This window comes from Dama dama, chromosome 10 (assembly GCF_033118175.1).
Source record: "Dama dama isolate Ldn47 chromosome 10, ASM3311817v1, whole genome shotgun sequence".
Taxonomy (NCBI): Eukaryota; Metazoa; Chordata; class Mammalia; order Artiodactyla; family Cervidae; genus Dama; species Dama dama.
In genome coordinates, this window is record NC_083690.1 from 41,264,909 (window position 1) to 41,280,401 (window position 15,493).

General features: G+C 50.6%; 1 protein-coding gene across 1 annotated transcript in view; it reads right to left on the reverse strand.

The window, feature by feature from the left end:
• Positions 1–12,045: 12,045 nt before the first annotated feature.
• The window catches only part of LOC133063256 (kinesin-like protein KIF19), a 28,334-nt gene continuing 24,886 nt past the window's right edge, over positions 12,046–15,493 (reverse strand). The window contains 2 exon segments of the mRNA XM_061152373.1: positions 12,046–12,194; positions 12,627–12,675. Of these exon segments, the coding sequence (XP_061008356.1) occupies positions 12,046–12,194; positions 12,627–12,675 (198 nt within the window).

Sequence of the window (15,493 nt, forward strand, 5' to 3'; positions counted from 1 at the left end):
ACATATTTTATTTTACAAACAGTGTTGTGTATTAAAGTCTGTACATCGTTTATTTAGACATAAAGGTATTGCACACTTAACAGACTTCCATGTCAACATAATATTATGTGCAGTGGAAATGAAAAAATTTGTGTGATTCCCCTTATTGTGAAATTCACTTTATTGCCCTGGTCTGGAACCCAGCCCACAATATCTCTGAGGTTGGCCTCTATCTACATGGCTTTTGGTCTATGTTTTCCAGCCTGGAATTAACACTCGGATGGCTGCGTACTAGGGTGAACACATGACTTACTGTTGCTGCTGCTGCTGCTAAGTCGCTTCAGTCGTGTCCGACCCTGTGCGACCACATAGACGGCAGCCCACCAGGCTCCCCCATCTCTGGGATTCTCCAGGCAAGAACACTGGAGTGGGTTGCCATTTCCTTCTCCGATGTGTGAAAGTGAAAAGTGAAAGTGAAGTCACTCAGTCATGTCCGACTTGTAGCAACCCCATGGACTGCAGCCTACCAGGCTCCTCCGTTCATGGGATTTTCCAGGCAAGAGTACTGGAGTGGGGTGCCATTGCCTTCTCCAAGTTTGGCGGTTTCTTAAAAAGTTAAACATGAATCTACCATACAACCCAGCAAACCCCACTCCTAGGTATTTATCTAAGAAAAATGAAGGCTTATATTTGTCCAAAAACCTGTATGCTAGTGTCTTTTTGTGGCTTTATTCATCATTGCCCCAAACTGGGAACGACCCCCAAACCTTTGACGGGCGGGTGAACAAAGTGGGGCTCAGTTCCTCATGCTGGAACGCGATTCAGCAATGAAAGGAACAAAGTGTCTGCAGCCACACAGACGACCTCAGGTGCTTCATGCTGAGCGAAAGAAGCCTGTGGTATGAGTCCGTCTAGATGACACTCTGAAAAGGCAAGGCTAGAGCGACAGGTGCTGTGTGGAGTCTGGGGTCAGAAGAGGGCTGCGAAGGGCCATGAGGAAATGTAAGGGGCGTTAGAACTGTTCTGTGTCTTGAGTGTTGGAGATGTTAGAGGTGGTTACTTGACCAAATGCACTTGTTAAAGCTCCCAAAACTCTACACTAGAAAGGAGGCATCTTGTCTTACACATAAATTATACCTCCATTAAAAAAAAAAACAAAAAACTTTTAAAATGTAATTTCCCTGCAGCCAAGATCTTGCTAGTTATGAAGAAGTGGTGCATAATGGAGATGAAATCGTTTATCCAGAGGACCTGCATTTGGAGGCGCTCAATTGATGTTTCTACAAGGCCAGGGATTCCCAACGTATCCCCTGAAATGGGGGCCTGCAGAGAGGGACTGGGTGCCCCTTTGATAAGATTAAAGGGCCTCTGGCCAGAGAAGAATGGGATACAGTTTTAAATGTTTAATTACAGGCAGATTTCTCAGAGCCTTTGCCAGGATAAAGCTGTTGTGAATTGTAGAGAATTTTCCCACTAATTCCCCAGGCCTAGCCCCAGGGGGTGTTGGTAAAGGTTTGTTTGAACTGAGTAGATGTTCAGGGCCCAGGAGCCAGAATCTCACACTGACAAAGCCTTCCTGGGAAGGCGAGCAGGGCAGCAGGGCTGCTGGGTGGGTGTGAGGGGCTCAGGCTTAGGAACAGGGCGAGGGTCTCTGCCGACTGGACCTGGAGCTGAGATTAGGACCTCCCGTCCCTGGGTTGTGGGGAGGAGCAAATTCAGAATGGGAGCAGGCCCCCTTTAGGGGAGCTGGAAGGTTTTGGAACTGGATAGAAGTGCTGGTTGCACAACATAGTGAATGTGCTGAATCCCACACAAGTGTGCACTTTAACAGGGGGGATTTTATCTTCTGTAGCTTCATCTCAATTAAAAGAAAAAACAGTTCTTACATTAGCAACCTACACTTTTACTCACCCTCTCTGAAACAGCTACATGTTACCTCCTCATTTTGGGCTTCCCTGGTGGCTTAGCTGGTAAAGAATCTGCCTGCAATGCAGGAGACCAAGGTTCCATCCTGGGGTCAGGAAGATTCCCCTGGAGAAGGGCATGGCAACTCAGTCCAGTATTCTTGCCTGGAGAATCCCACGGACAGAGGGGCCTGGTGGGCTCCAGTCCATGGAGCTGCAGTTAGACAGGACTGAGCAGCTATCCCTTTCACAGATTTACCTCCTCATTTATATACAGGGTAGCAGAGGCTCAGAGAAGTTGACCAACTAGCCAAAGACACAAGCTGTCTAAGTGACAGAGTTGGAACGGGAAGCCAAATCTGGGGCTCCAGAGGCAAAGCTCTACGACACCCCAGTGACCTCCTTGACTGGAAGGGCACCGGCTATGAGGGATCTGTGAGCAGACCAGTTCCAGCCTGGAGATGCCTGGCTCCAGTCCATTGTGACTTTCAGCTCCCCCTCTTCCAGTCCCCGAGCTTCTTCAAGCTGCTGGACCCCGGCTGATCATCTTTCCCTACAGCAACATTGTTGGCTGAGACCCACCTTCAGGACCCCTGTGCAAAGGATTTAGTGTTCTCCCCTGGGCTTGCCATAGTTTCCATGTTTTAATCATGTTGTCCCTACCACGACTATTTCTGCTTTCATAACCTGTGTTGCAACAGAAAGAAGACAGAAGTAACTGTGGATTGGTTCAGAAAATGTCAACTGCCCCTGTTAGAGCAGCTAGGAGATACTGATTACTTCTGGGTGCTGAATTCTTGTGAACATCAAGAGGGTAGAGGCTGGGGAGGATAGAGGTATCAGAATTGTAAATTCAACTCACCGTCTTTGCAGGTGACAAGGAAATTCAGGAGAATGGACACACGAACCTCCCTGAACGATCTGAGCTCCTGCACCCTCAGCCCCACCCCAATCTCACCGCCGTGTTTCTATTTCAGACATCTTGTGGGTGGTGGAGCAATGCAGGTGTGGTCGGGACCCACTGGACGCTGAGGCAATCACAAAGCCGTGGTGTGACCATGCCGTGTCTCCCAGGCTCTCTGAGCTTCAGTTTCCTCATCTGTATAACGCTTGATGTAATGGCCCCTGCCTGCTATCGCGGTTACATGTAAAAGGGGAGATGGTGTGTGCCCAGTGCTGGCCCCTAACAGCATTTCTGCTGGGAGAGCAGCTGGGAAGCCCTGTGGTGGTCCTGATGTGGATGATGGTGCCTTAAGGAGGTGGGGGGAAGAGGATGACTGGGAGAGATGTAGGAACAGGTGGACAGAGTGGAGATGGGGAGAGAGGGGTCGCGGTGACGCCTGATTTCCAGGTTGGCGTTTGAGTGGGTGACGGTGCCGCTGTTTGCAGAGGAGAGCGGTTTGGGGAACAAGCTTTGTGAACTTGGCTTTCTGTGTGCAGAGTGACGGTGGTGTGTTTGCATCTGGGACTGAGGGAAAGGGGAGCAGGCTGGAGATGTGAGCATTAGAAATGTTGTAAGTGGGTGCTGTCACCCCAGGGGTCCACCCAGCCCAGTCCGTGCACCTCCCCCCACACCTTAATCCTGGCCAACCCTCTCTGCCACCTTCTGCTTTACCCCTCCTGGCCACTGGAGTGAGAGGTCACATGCCGTGGAGGTCACATTTTATTCTGGGGGCAGCAGGAACCCACAAAGGGAAGGAAGAGGGGACCCTGGTCTGGCTTGAGAAGCTAAAAGAGCAAAACCCAGTTCCCCCAGATCCACATGCTCAGGGCCACCCTGGGGGTAGGGACAGGAAGGCTGGGGACCCCTGGGGAGGAAGTCACTGGCTGAGCCCGATGCTCTGCGCGAAACCGGAAAGGACAAGCTCCTCGTGGGATTAGAACGACCTGCTCTCTGGAAGCAGCCTGTGAGATGTCAGACTTCCTGCCGCCTGGTGGCCTCTGTGACCAAGACGTCCTTGGCAAGGGGGCGCCCCCTGCTTGCTCACCTCCAAGTTGAGGAGCTCGCTCCCTGTACTCGGGTCGCCCAGACAGACTTCCTGTCTCTCCTCCCCAGGAAGCCCCACTAGCTCCTGTTTGCGGAACGGCTCTTCTTCCTTGCCCCTCCCTCCCCTCCTGCAACGAAGCCTCAGAACAACCACCGTAATCATCACAGGATGTTCCCAGTGCGGTCATCTGGTTTGCACTTTCAGACTGTACCGCATACACGATGCCTGGACACTGGTGAGGTCCCAGCACAGGGTCCACACGGCAGGCAGCTGGGGCAGTTCAGGGTCCTCCCACAACCTCGGTCCAAGCGCCAGTCCCCACCGCACCCGCTGGCTGTCTCCAGGTTGCTGGACCAGTGCATCTCCTCTGCCACCTTCCTGAGTCATGTTTGCTGCATTATCTTAAAGGGCCAGCCTTTCCAACAAAATGAGTGCAGCGCCGTGTAGGCGACATGAGAGGTTCTCAAGTGTAATGTTGAGCCTCCCTGGCTTTGCCTGGGTGTAAGGCAAGCATGGAACGCAGCTCTGCTACCTTGCAGGGCTTAGTCTCAACCACATCCCTGATGTACAGGTGAAAAGAACCTGAAACTCAGCAATGCCAGGGACTCCGGAGCTGCAGCCTTGGCCACAGCCCCCAGTGCAGAGCAGGGTGGCCACACCAAGGAGGGTGCCCACCCAGGCACCCCCCTATGCACTAGTTGAGGGAGGAGGCGGCTCTGCATGGGGCCGTTGAAGGGCAGTTTGATGCCACAAGTTTGGTCAAGAGGATTAACAGTTCCAAAATGCGTGTATGGTGAGCCCAGGTTTGCATGTGTTGGTAGTTTAGGAAAGACACATTTGCAGCTTCTAATGCATGGGCCACTCCACAGCCTCACGCTGAAGACCCCCACCCCTGAGATACACCAGCTCTCTTTCTTAGCCAACAAGACAGGGTGTTGAAAGACCAGAGGTTCCTGCTGTCCTTTCACACCACCCCAGGACAACTTAGGGGTGGTACCCAAACCCCAGGTCTCTACCACCATGCTTCCATCTCTGATCCCCCACTGTCACTCCACAAAAGCACCAGGATCTCCTCTAGTCATGACTCGCCAACTGCCTGAGCTTCCCCTCATGTGTCACTTGGAAGGAGAGGCACCAACCACAGTGTTTCTTTCTCTCTCAGGTTAAGTCTGGAGGTAGGATGTAATAACAATGGGGGACACCTCTGCTCCCCAAGGACTCAGGCTCCTTCTGGCTTTCTCCTCCATCCTCTGTAGGGTGCGGCCTTTGCCCTCATGCCCCCAAGATGGTTGCTAGAGTTCCACCCATCATATTCTAATTCCAGGCAGCAGGATTGAGTAAGTGAAGAAGAAAAGAGGCAAGAGGGACAAACCAATTATCCTTTATGATAAAGAGTTCTGGAAGCAGCTTCTGCTTTTATCCCATTGGTCAGAACTTAGTCATGGAGCCATATATCACAGCAAAGGAGGCTGGGAAACAGAGTATGTTGGGAGCTGTGGCCAGTTAGAAGTTGGTTTCCATTATCATGGAAGAAAGAGAGCAGATGAAAGGGGCAGTCAGCAATTTTTGCCCTTCCTGGGATCTGGGGCCAGGACAGGAAAGCAGACGGCATCCCTCCCCACTGTGGCCCCAGCACTTCCCTCCCAGGCAAGGGAAGTGGGCAGTTTCCAGTGCCCACACAGCAGATCTGCAGGAAGCAGGCAGCAGAGCCCCTGAGGATAAAGGGGACCCACTTCCCCACCTCCACACACTCCGACACTCCTCCAGATAGGAAAACATGGCTTTGAGGAAGCCCCTAGCATGTCTTCCTTGATGGCAGGCATTACGAGGAGGCGGCCAGGCCACAGCACGCTGTGTGCCACTTACACAACACTTGTGGGGTGCCAAGCACATGCCAGGAACACACAAGGGCAAAGATGCCCCGCCTCCCACTAGGGCCAGGAGACCAGGACATCACCTCCACCTCCAGGCCCGTCGTGCCTGACCCACACCAACTCCTGCCACCAGGGGGCGTGGTCAATCCCCAGGACTCCCAATAGGGGAACCCTGGAAGTGAGGGCTGATGATCCAGCTCACATGGGATGCTCTTCCGTTTTTCTGTTTTCTTCTTTTTTTTTCTGTCTTGATGAGAAGAATGACTGACGCTTATGCAATCCTAATGCAAATGGAACCTCAGCTTTTGGATTTCCAGTTTACATGGCTGGTTTCATTCACCCTGACAATTCTGTCTTGTTCTCAAGAGTTAGCAATGTTTTCCTCTCTGCATTGTTGGGATGTTGAGAGGGACCAGAGAACGCAGTGGGAGATGGGTGGGTCATGGAAGTGGGAGCGCATTCTTGTGTTTCCCTGGGAGCCCATGATTGCAGTGACCAGTGGCACTCTGGAGTCTGGCCAAGGCTTGTGGGACAAGAAGGTTAATTGTGTATCAAACCGGCCTGACCCACAGAATCCGGATGTCTGGTCAAACACCAATCTCAGTATTGCAAGGGAGGTATTTTTTAGATGAGATTAACTTTTAAATCGGTAAATAGACTTTGAGTAAAGCAGATGAGCCTCCATAATGTGGGTGGGCCCTGTCCAATCAGTTGAAGGCAGATTAAACAAACTGAGGTCCCAGGAAGGAACCTCTGAAGAGGGAACTCGGCTCCAGATGCCCTTCACACTCCAGGCTGAAGCATCGACTATACCCCCTGGGTCTCCAGCCAGCCCTGCAGACTTGCAGGCTCCCACAACCACATGAGCCAATTTCTTCCAGTAAATCTCAGTCTCTCTATTTTGTGTAGACTCCCTGTTTTGTATAGACTCCCATACAGACGCATTTACACAGTCACATATATACACATACACCCCCTTCTGGTTCTCTTTCTCTGGAGAATCTCAGCTAGTACATGGGTGTTGGAGACACATTCTTTCCTGCCTCTTGCCAGGAGCTGTTCAGGTAAGAAGTCACTGACCTGGGGGTGTGACCCTAGTGTCCCAGCCCCTACAGAAGGTGCTCCCAGAGCAGGAGCCACAGAGTGGGGTGATCCAGGGAAGAGCACCCATGAGTGGGAATGGCCCCAAAAGGCTTGAGGTCTCTGGGAAGGGATCTGATGCTCCCTAGACAGCCCTTTTCTGAAGATGGTTGGTGAGATGGTTGGTGAGGCAGCCACCAGACCTATGCATAGGGCTGCAGGAAACATACATGGGGCGGGCTGCCCCCTGAAGTGTCCCTGGCAGAGTCCCCGTCTCTCAAGTCCAGCTTCGGGGCAGAGATACCCCGGTACCCAAGACATTCTCCCCACCTGCTCTGCCTGCCACCGTCTTCACTTTGGTCTTCTTGGCCTCTTTGCGCTGCCGCCCTGGCGCTTGCAGGGGTGGCTGGGAGGCAGTGGGCTATGATGTCGGCCTCCGCTGTCCATAGACCCTGGGTGGGGGAGGAGGGGGAAGACTTCATTATTGTTTTATTTGAAATACAACTTTATTCTGATTCTAAATGAAAAGGAATGGGAATGACAGTAACAAACAAGATGGTACCTCTCAATATTGTCAAGTGACTATAGTAGTCATATTTGAAGCTCAAGGAGGAAACAACGTGCTCCAAAACACCTAAATGTGCAGGTCCAAAAAACGAAGGTAGGGAGTAGGAAGACTTTAGAGCAAAGTCAGAGTCCCAGCTAGGGTGGCTGACTGGTCCCTGCTGGGGTGGACGCCCTGGCCCTGGCCTCAGTCTCTTGCCAGACTCAGTTCAAGACCAGTGTGGACCTTACTCCCCCTCCAGCCCTGCCCACGCCCCAGACAACCTCTGGGCCCTGTGGACGTCACCTCCTGGACCTGGGGCCTCGTTTCCGAGTCTGTCCTGGCCTCCGCTCCTCCCATAACCCAGGCCTGTCCCTAGAACCCCTTCAGCCAAATTCTCCACTATGGTGAACTCACGCCATTAGGACAAGGGAATCCTTGTGGACTATTTCCCATCCCTCATATTTAAAGAAACGTTGTTTAAATCCACTATGAACAACTGGCTGTTACTCGGCCTGCTCTGGTCTGAGAGCTTTTGGCTCCAAGTTTGTGGCCAGTAAACACCTTTGACACCATTTCCCCCAGAACACTTAAACAGAAGGGCATGAGAGGAGCGGTCGTTAATCTTTTCTGAATCACTAACGTAAAGGTACAGGAAGAAGACCAGGGTTAGCCATGAGGAACTTCCTGCCTAGGACCAGCAGCTCCTGGTGGTCTTTAAGCTGAATGTTGATTTATACACATCCTTACAGACAACCTGGTTGTGTGTTGGGTCAGTGGTGAGAAAACAGTGCCAGGATGTCAGAGGTAGTTTCCTGTTCCCAGAAAGGATTCAGGTCACACGGGCCTCACAAGCTGGCACAAGGATGACAAGAAGATGAGTGCTAATGTGACTTAAACCATCTCTGGGATTGATGAGATACCCCGACACATGGGCGTTCTTGCTCAAGATATAAAAACAAAACAATAAAGGAAGGAGGAGAGGAAGAAGTGGAGGGCCATTAGTACAGTGACAAATATGTGTCTTGTGTTTTATGGTTAATACACAGAACATGCAATATTATAGTAAACTCGTAATTTCATAATAGGGCTAGTAAATGTGGAAAATTACAAATATTCTGGGAAGAGGTTTGGCTAGAAGTTAAATAAACCGGCTTTTGAGTGAGTGAAAGAATAAGGATGCATGATTTGAGGCAGGTTCTAGCTATTTAGTTGCTAAGTTGTGTTGGACTCTGCGACCCCATGGACTGTAGCCCACCAGGGTCCTCTGTCCGTGGGACTTCCCAAGCAAGAATACTGGCATGAGTTGCCATTTCCTTCTCCAGGGGATCTTTCTGACCCAGGGATCAAACTCATGTCTTCTGCTTGGTGGGCGAATTCTTTACCACTGAGCCACATGGGAAGCCCTTAAGTCCACGTAAGTTGTCAGGGGCCAAAAAGGCTACTGAGGTGAGACGAGTCATGTGGAAGGTGCGTGCACTGCTGCCCTTCCAGGATGAGGGGATGTGCAGTGAACACTCATGTCTGAGAAGAGTGGGGACTGCTGTCACAGCCTCCTCAGTTGAAGGCGTGCGTGATATTGGTCAACTCTGAGTTACAGGTGCATTCTGTACGCCACCTCAGGTGAGCAGAAGTATGGTGAACTCTCATGTCTAAAGTACACACGCACTGCTGTCCTGGTGAGGGGGCATGTGGTAAAAGGTCATGTGTGTGGTTCACGTGCAATGCTGAGCCTCCTCAGGCGAGGGGAGGTGTCATGAGTGGTCAAGTCTGAGTTACTCGCACTGCTGTCAGAGTTCCACAGTTGACAGGAGGTACCTGTGAGGTACATGTACATACTGTATGGCCTCCTCAAAGAGGAGACATGTGGTGACTGGTCATGACAAAGGGATATGTGCATTGATTATCACAGACTAGCACTTTAAGGGGAGGATGGTATCAGACAACCTTGAAGTAAATGTACATGCTGTAACAGACTCCTCAGGTGGGGAGACACATGATGACTGGTCATATTTGAGGGATATGTGCACTGTTGCCACAGCCTCCACAGGCGAAGGGGCCTGTGGTGTTAGTCCACCTGAGGTGAATGTACAAGCTCTGTCAGCCTCAAGGGAGGAGACATGCAGTGACTCATCATATCTGAGGAAAATGTGCGATTCTTCGAAAGCTTCCTCAGGTGAGAAGTGTGGAGATTGGTCAGGTCTGAAGTAAATGTGCATATGTCACAGCCTCCTCAGGTGAGGAAATCTGTGATATTGGTCTGACTAAGGTAAATGTGCAAGTTCTCTCTGCCTCCTCAAGTGAGGAGACACGTGCTGACTGGTCACGCATGGAGAACACGTGCAGTTTTCTCACAGCCTTGTCAGGTGAGAAGACATGTGGTGTTTGGTTAGCTATGAGGTAAATAATGTACATGCTGTAACAGACTCACTGGGTGAAGAAGCCTTTTATATCCAACAGGTCTGAGGTAAATGTGCACACTGTCACAGCCTCCTTAAATAAGGAAAGACATGGTGACTCATCGTGTGTGAGCTATGTGCAATGCTGTGATTGCCTTCTTAGGTGAGGAATCTTCTGATATGGGCCATGTCTGAGGTAAACATGCGTATTCTCTAAACCTGCTCAGGTGAGGAGACACATGGTGACTGGTCACATTTGAGAAGCATAGGCAATTCTGTCCCAGCCTCCTCAGGTGAGGAGACTCACAGTAACCGGTGACACTGGAAGAACATGCGCAGTTCAGTAATAGTCTCCTCAGGGGAGGGGCCTGCAGTACTGCTCCAATGAGGTATATGTACCTGCTCTCTCAGACTCCTCAAGTGAGGAGCAGTTTAATGACTGGTCACGTTTGAAGAGGCCTTCCCTGGTGGCTCAGTGGTAAAGAATCTGCTTACAATACGGAGTCACAGAAGATGCAAGTTCAATCCCTGGGTCAGAAAGATCCCCCAGAGGCGGGCACAGCAACCCACTCCAGTTGTTCTTGCCTGGAGAATCGCATGGACAGAGGAGCCTGGTGGGCTACAGGCTATAGCGTCACAAAGGGTTGGACACTACTGAAGCGACTCAGCACGCACGCACGGACACATGCACGCATGCACTTTGGAAGAACACATTCGGTTCTGTCAGAGTCTCCTCAGGTGAGGAGATAGGTGTTGACTGGTCACATTTCAGGAACACATCCAATTCAGTAATGGCTTCCACCGGTGAGGAGACCTGTGGTGTTGGTCAAATCTGAGGGAAATGCCCATACTGTCGTTGTCTCTTAAGGGGGGAGACCTGTGGTGACTCGTCACATGTGACCTACATGCAATGCTGTCACACAGCCTTAGCAGGTAAGGAATATTTTTATATGAGTCACTTCTCAGGTTAACGTGCATGTTCTCTCACCCTCCTCAAGTGAAGAGAACACGTTGTGACTGGTCCTGTTTGAGGAACACATCCCATTCATTAATAGCCTCCTCTGCTGAGAGAAACTGTGGTATGATTCCTGCTTGAGCTAAATGTACATACTGTCACAGACTCCTCAGGTGAGGAGACACGTGGTGACTGGGCACATGTGAGATACGTGCACTGCTCTCACAGCCTCCTGAGGTGAAAAGCTTTCTATATCATTTTTTCTGAGGTAAAGCGTGCATGCTGCCATGACCCCCTTAGGTGAGGAGACACTGGTGACTCATCACATGTTAACTGCACGTGTAATGCTGTAACGACCTCCTTGCGTGAGGACAGTCATGGTGACTGATCATGTCTGAGAATTATGTGCAATGCTGTAACAGTCTCATCATGTAAGGAAGATTTTCATACCCGTCACTTCTGAGGTAAATGTGATTGCTGTTCACAGCCTCCTCAAGTGGGGAGACATGTGACTTGGCACCTTTGAGGATTATTTGCACTGTTCTCACAGCCTGCTCAGGTGAAAAGCCTTTTATATTGGTCAGGTCTAAGTAAAGGTGTGCATGCTGTCATAGTCTCCTCAGGGGAAATAACCTTTTATATTCATCTGGTCTGAGGTAAATGTGCATGCTGTGACAGCCTCCATGTGACTCATCAGATGTGAGCTACTCATGAAATACTGCTCAGGTGAGGAGAGCTGGCAGCTGGTCCTGTCTGAGAGTCACGTGCAATGCTCTGAGCCTCCTCAGGTGAAGAAAGCTCTTGATATCAGTCACATTCGAGGTTCCCACGCCTTCTGTCACACCCTTCTGAAATGAGACGTGTGGTCACTGGTCACTTCTGAAGGACACACACACGCTGTCACAGCCTCCTTAAGTGATGGGCCCTGTGGTATCCGTCACGTCTGAGCTACAACTGTACTCTGTCACAGCCTCGTCAGGTGAGAGGACTTTTATTAAGTGGTCACATCTGTGGACACACTCACTGTTGTCACAACCTTCACAGGCGAAGGGGCATGTCATATCCATCATATCTGATGGATGGGTGTGCAGTGTCACACCAGCTCAGCTGAGAGGACTTGTCTGAGCTGCCCTGTTGGAGGTACTCATGCACCCCTGTCACTGCTCTCCTGGTGACGGGATGTGTGGTGATCACTCACATCTTAGGTACACATGCTAACTGTCACAGCCTCCTCATGTTAAGAGACAAGGTGACTGGTCACGTCTAAGAGACAGGTGTGCTGCTATCATAGCCTCCTGCATTGAAGCTGTGTGTGATATAGGTCACGTGAGGTACACGTTCACGCTGTCACAGCAGTTCAGGTGAGGGGGCGTCAGGGAGCTGTCATGTTGGAGGTAGTCATGTACCGACGTCACAGCTCCACTGGTGAGGGGGTGTATAGTATAGGCCATGGCATGGTGACCGACCACGTCTGAGGGACACAGCACACTCCCACGGCCTCCTCAGGTGAAGAAGCGGAGGCACATGTGCACCCTTTCTCAGCCTCCTCAGACGAGGGGGTGTGTGGTGAGCTGTCACATCTGAGGTACAGCTGCGACGCGGTCACACCTTCTCAGGGGAAGGTACCTGTGGTATCGGTCATGTCTGAGGTACACGTGCACTATGGTCTCCACCTCCTCGCGTGAGCGGCTGAGGTGAGTGCTCACATCTTAAGTATAAGTGTCTTGGTGTCCCAGCTGTCACAGTTGAGTGCCGTGTGTTGACAGGTTAGGTCAGATCTGAAGTTCAGGCGCAGTGATGCCACAGCCCCACCAGTGACAGGGTGTGTGATGAGCAGTCATGTCTGAGGTACTCACGCTCTGACAGATGAGAGCATGTGTGTCTGGGAGAGGTAGGCACTGACCTCGGATGTCCCGGGGCAGGAGGGGCGCCCTGCTCGGGCCTGGGCTGCTCTGCCAGGTGGCGCTGGAAAAGGTGAAGCTGACCTCCGGCACGGGCAGTGTGCTTTCATCTAACCAATGAACCAGAGAGGAGAGAATATCATTATTTTCAGGGACCACCCAGTGAATCCTGGGAATAAACTAAATAAGGAGGGTCTGATACACTGTATTCAGACTCACTATGTGCTGGCTGTTCACTGAAGTTACCTCATTTTTTTTCTCCCACAGCTCTGTGAGGGGTTGTGTTTTCCATGAGCTCCTGAGCTCAAGACTTTCTGGAATTTTCCCCTCTGGCTAGTGGCTCCTCCCTATTCTTCTCAACCACACTCTTCCTTCCTCTTTCTGGTCCCTCCTTGCTCTTAGCTGACCTTGACTTGGCTGTGAGAGGATTCTCTGGGTTCATTGAAAGGTTTAATCAGATATCATCATCAAACAGGAAAGAAGCAAGGAAGGTGTGGTGGGGAGATAAGGGGTCTCTCCTAGGGTCGAGTCAGGTGCCCACTTCCCCAGGTCTCTGCTCATGGTTACCCCCACTCACTCGTTCATTCATCTGTCCATTTTGCTGCTATTTATTGAGAACCTGTTGTAATTATTGGGCACAAAGCAGTGATTGAGATCCACCATCATCCCTGTGCTCACGGAGCCTAACACATAGGCTGAGCTCAATAAATGTGAACGCTTGTTATGTAGCGATACAGGCCAGTGCTCCCAACCATCCATGGTGAGGACTAGCTTGCTTGTCTGCTTCTCAGCCTATATGGGACTGAGAATTTTGCAAATATAACCAAAGCAAATTACTAGGAAGATTAAATGAAAAATTTCTTAAAGACGGAATCTAAGCCATTGATGACAAGCTGTGGTTCCGTCGGATCTGACTGCCATGTTCTTTTCTAAACCCTTGACCTCAACTTCCGTGCTCCTCTGATGGCAGGTCAGTAACAGCTGGTGACCCCTCTGAGGAGGGCTGTCATCCACCAATCTGTTCCCACAACTGTGATAAACTGGACACAATCCTAACATCCCATAATAGGGGACATATGTTCATGTCCCTGAGCACCCCATGAGGAAGACATCTTACAGAGATCATTCCTGGGTGGTGGGGTTTACAAGTGGCTTCTCCTTTATTTATGATGTTATCTATATTCCAAAGTTTTCATGATGAGTACTTATTATTTTTGTAGTAACAACCACTGCAGAAGGTGGGACTCAAACCAGCACTGAGAGAACCCACAGGGGTCCGGGGTGCAGACTGAGTAAAGGCAATCAGCCATATGCACACAAATTCAATCATTGCCTCAAACTCTACTGGGACATCAGGCAGGCCAGCAGCAAAACTGAGCACACCCCCAAATACATCTTTTCAAAGAGCCAGTGGCTGTGGCTGACCTGCTGCCTAAGAAAACCTGAAACTCACTCACACCAAGGAGCAGACAACTGATAACAGCCCAGACTGTCACACCTGCCAAACATTTGAGAGGGGGGGCAGAGATGCAGAAAAGAACCCAACTTGCTATTTTCCTTTTTCGATCACATACCTGCATGAAAACTGAGGCTGGGTTTCATCTTAGAGGCTGTAGGGACAGCAGGGAGAAAGCTCTTTCCCAGAGACTTTGACAGCTGAGGGAGTGCAGGGAGAGACTGGCTCTCGGCTATGTGATCCGTGGAGGGTGGCTGAAGTTTTTCTGTTGCCTGTGGGGGGAAATATGACCAAGTATGGGGAGCAGGTAGAGAAGGAATGAAATGTCAAGGTCACTTTGAGCTGCAGCCATGCACTGATTAAACACCTACTGTGCACCAGCTATGTGGGTATCTTAGTGAACACAATGGGCAGAATCACTGCTAACATTCACTTTCAACCACCAACAAGAATGAATGAATGATTGATGCTGTCCTGGGTTTTTGTCTCCGGGCTTTTCCCTTCTCAACCACATGCCCCCATGGAAGGGGTTCTCATCTAAACCACTGTGATGGTTACCAATTAAACCCATCAACCAAGTAAAGCAGATGGCTCTCTCTAATGGGGTGGGCTTCATCTAATCAGTTGACAGCCTGCATAGAACAAAAGGACTGACTCTCCCATGAGCCAGAGAGATGCCCTCTCTGACAACCTTTAGCTGGGACATCAGCGTTTTCCTGCTTTTGCACTTGAACAGAAACTTTGGCTCTGGTAGCTGGCATGTGTGTTTGTATGGTGGTGGGGGTGGGGTGAACATACACACACATACATTTTTTTGGTCCTATTTCTCAGGATAACCCTGACCACTACACCCACCTTCTGCTCCTTGCTACTGTCTCACTTTTGTTCCACTGAAGAGTCACCAGAGCCATTTATATTTGAATTAGCAAATGCCCACTGTGTGTCCAGCAGGACTCAGGGTCTCACCCGCAGGGGCAGAGTGGAGCTCTGGCAGCCCTCTGGCACCAGCAACGCCCCCAGGAGTAGCCTGCTCCCTTAGGGTCACTCGGTTTACTTAACCAAGTGGATGGTGAGAGACAAGCCCCTCCCGGTGAAGATGAGCTTCATTTGCACTCAGGGAATCCGCACCCCCACCCCCCATGCAAATGTCATTCCACGCCATTGTGGTCACTTGAACTCTTCCACATGCTCTCTGCTTTTGCTTAATGCTATTTGTTGAGGCTTTGCCACAGGTGTTCACTGCCTAATATCCCAAGAAAGTAACTCAACATGAAGAAATCTGTTCCCATAGAGATGCATAAGCATCGTGCATGATGGTCAAAAATGAAAGACAGGGACTTCCCTGGTGATCCAGTGGTTAAGACTCCATGCTCCCAATGTGGGAGTCACAGGTTCAATCCCTGGTTGGGGAGC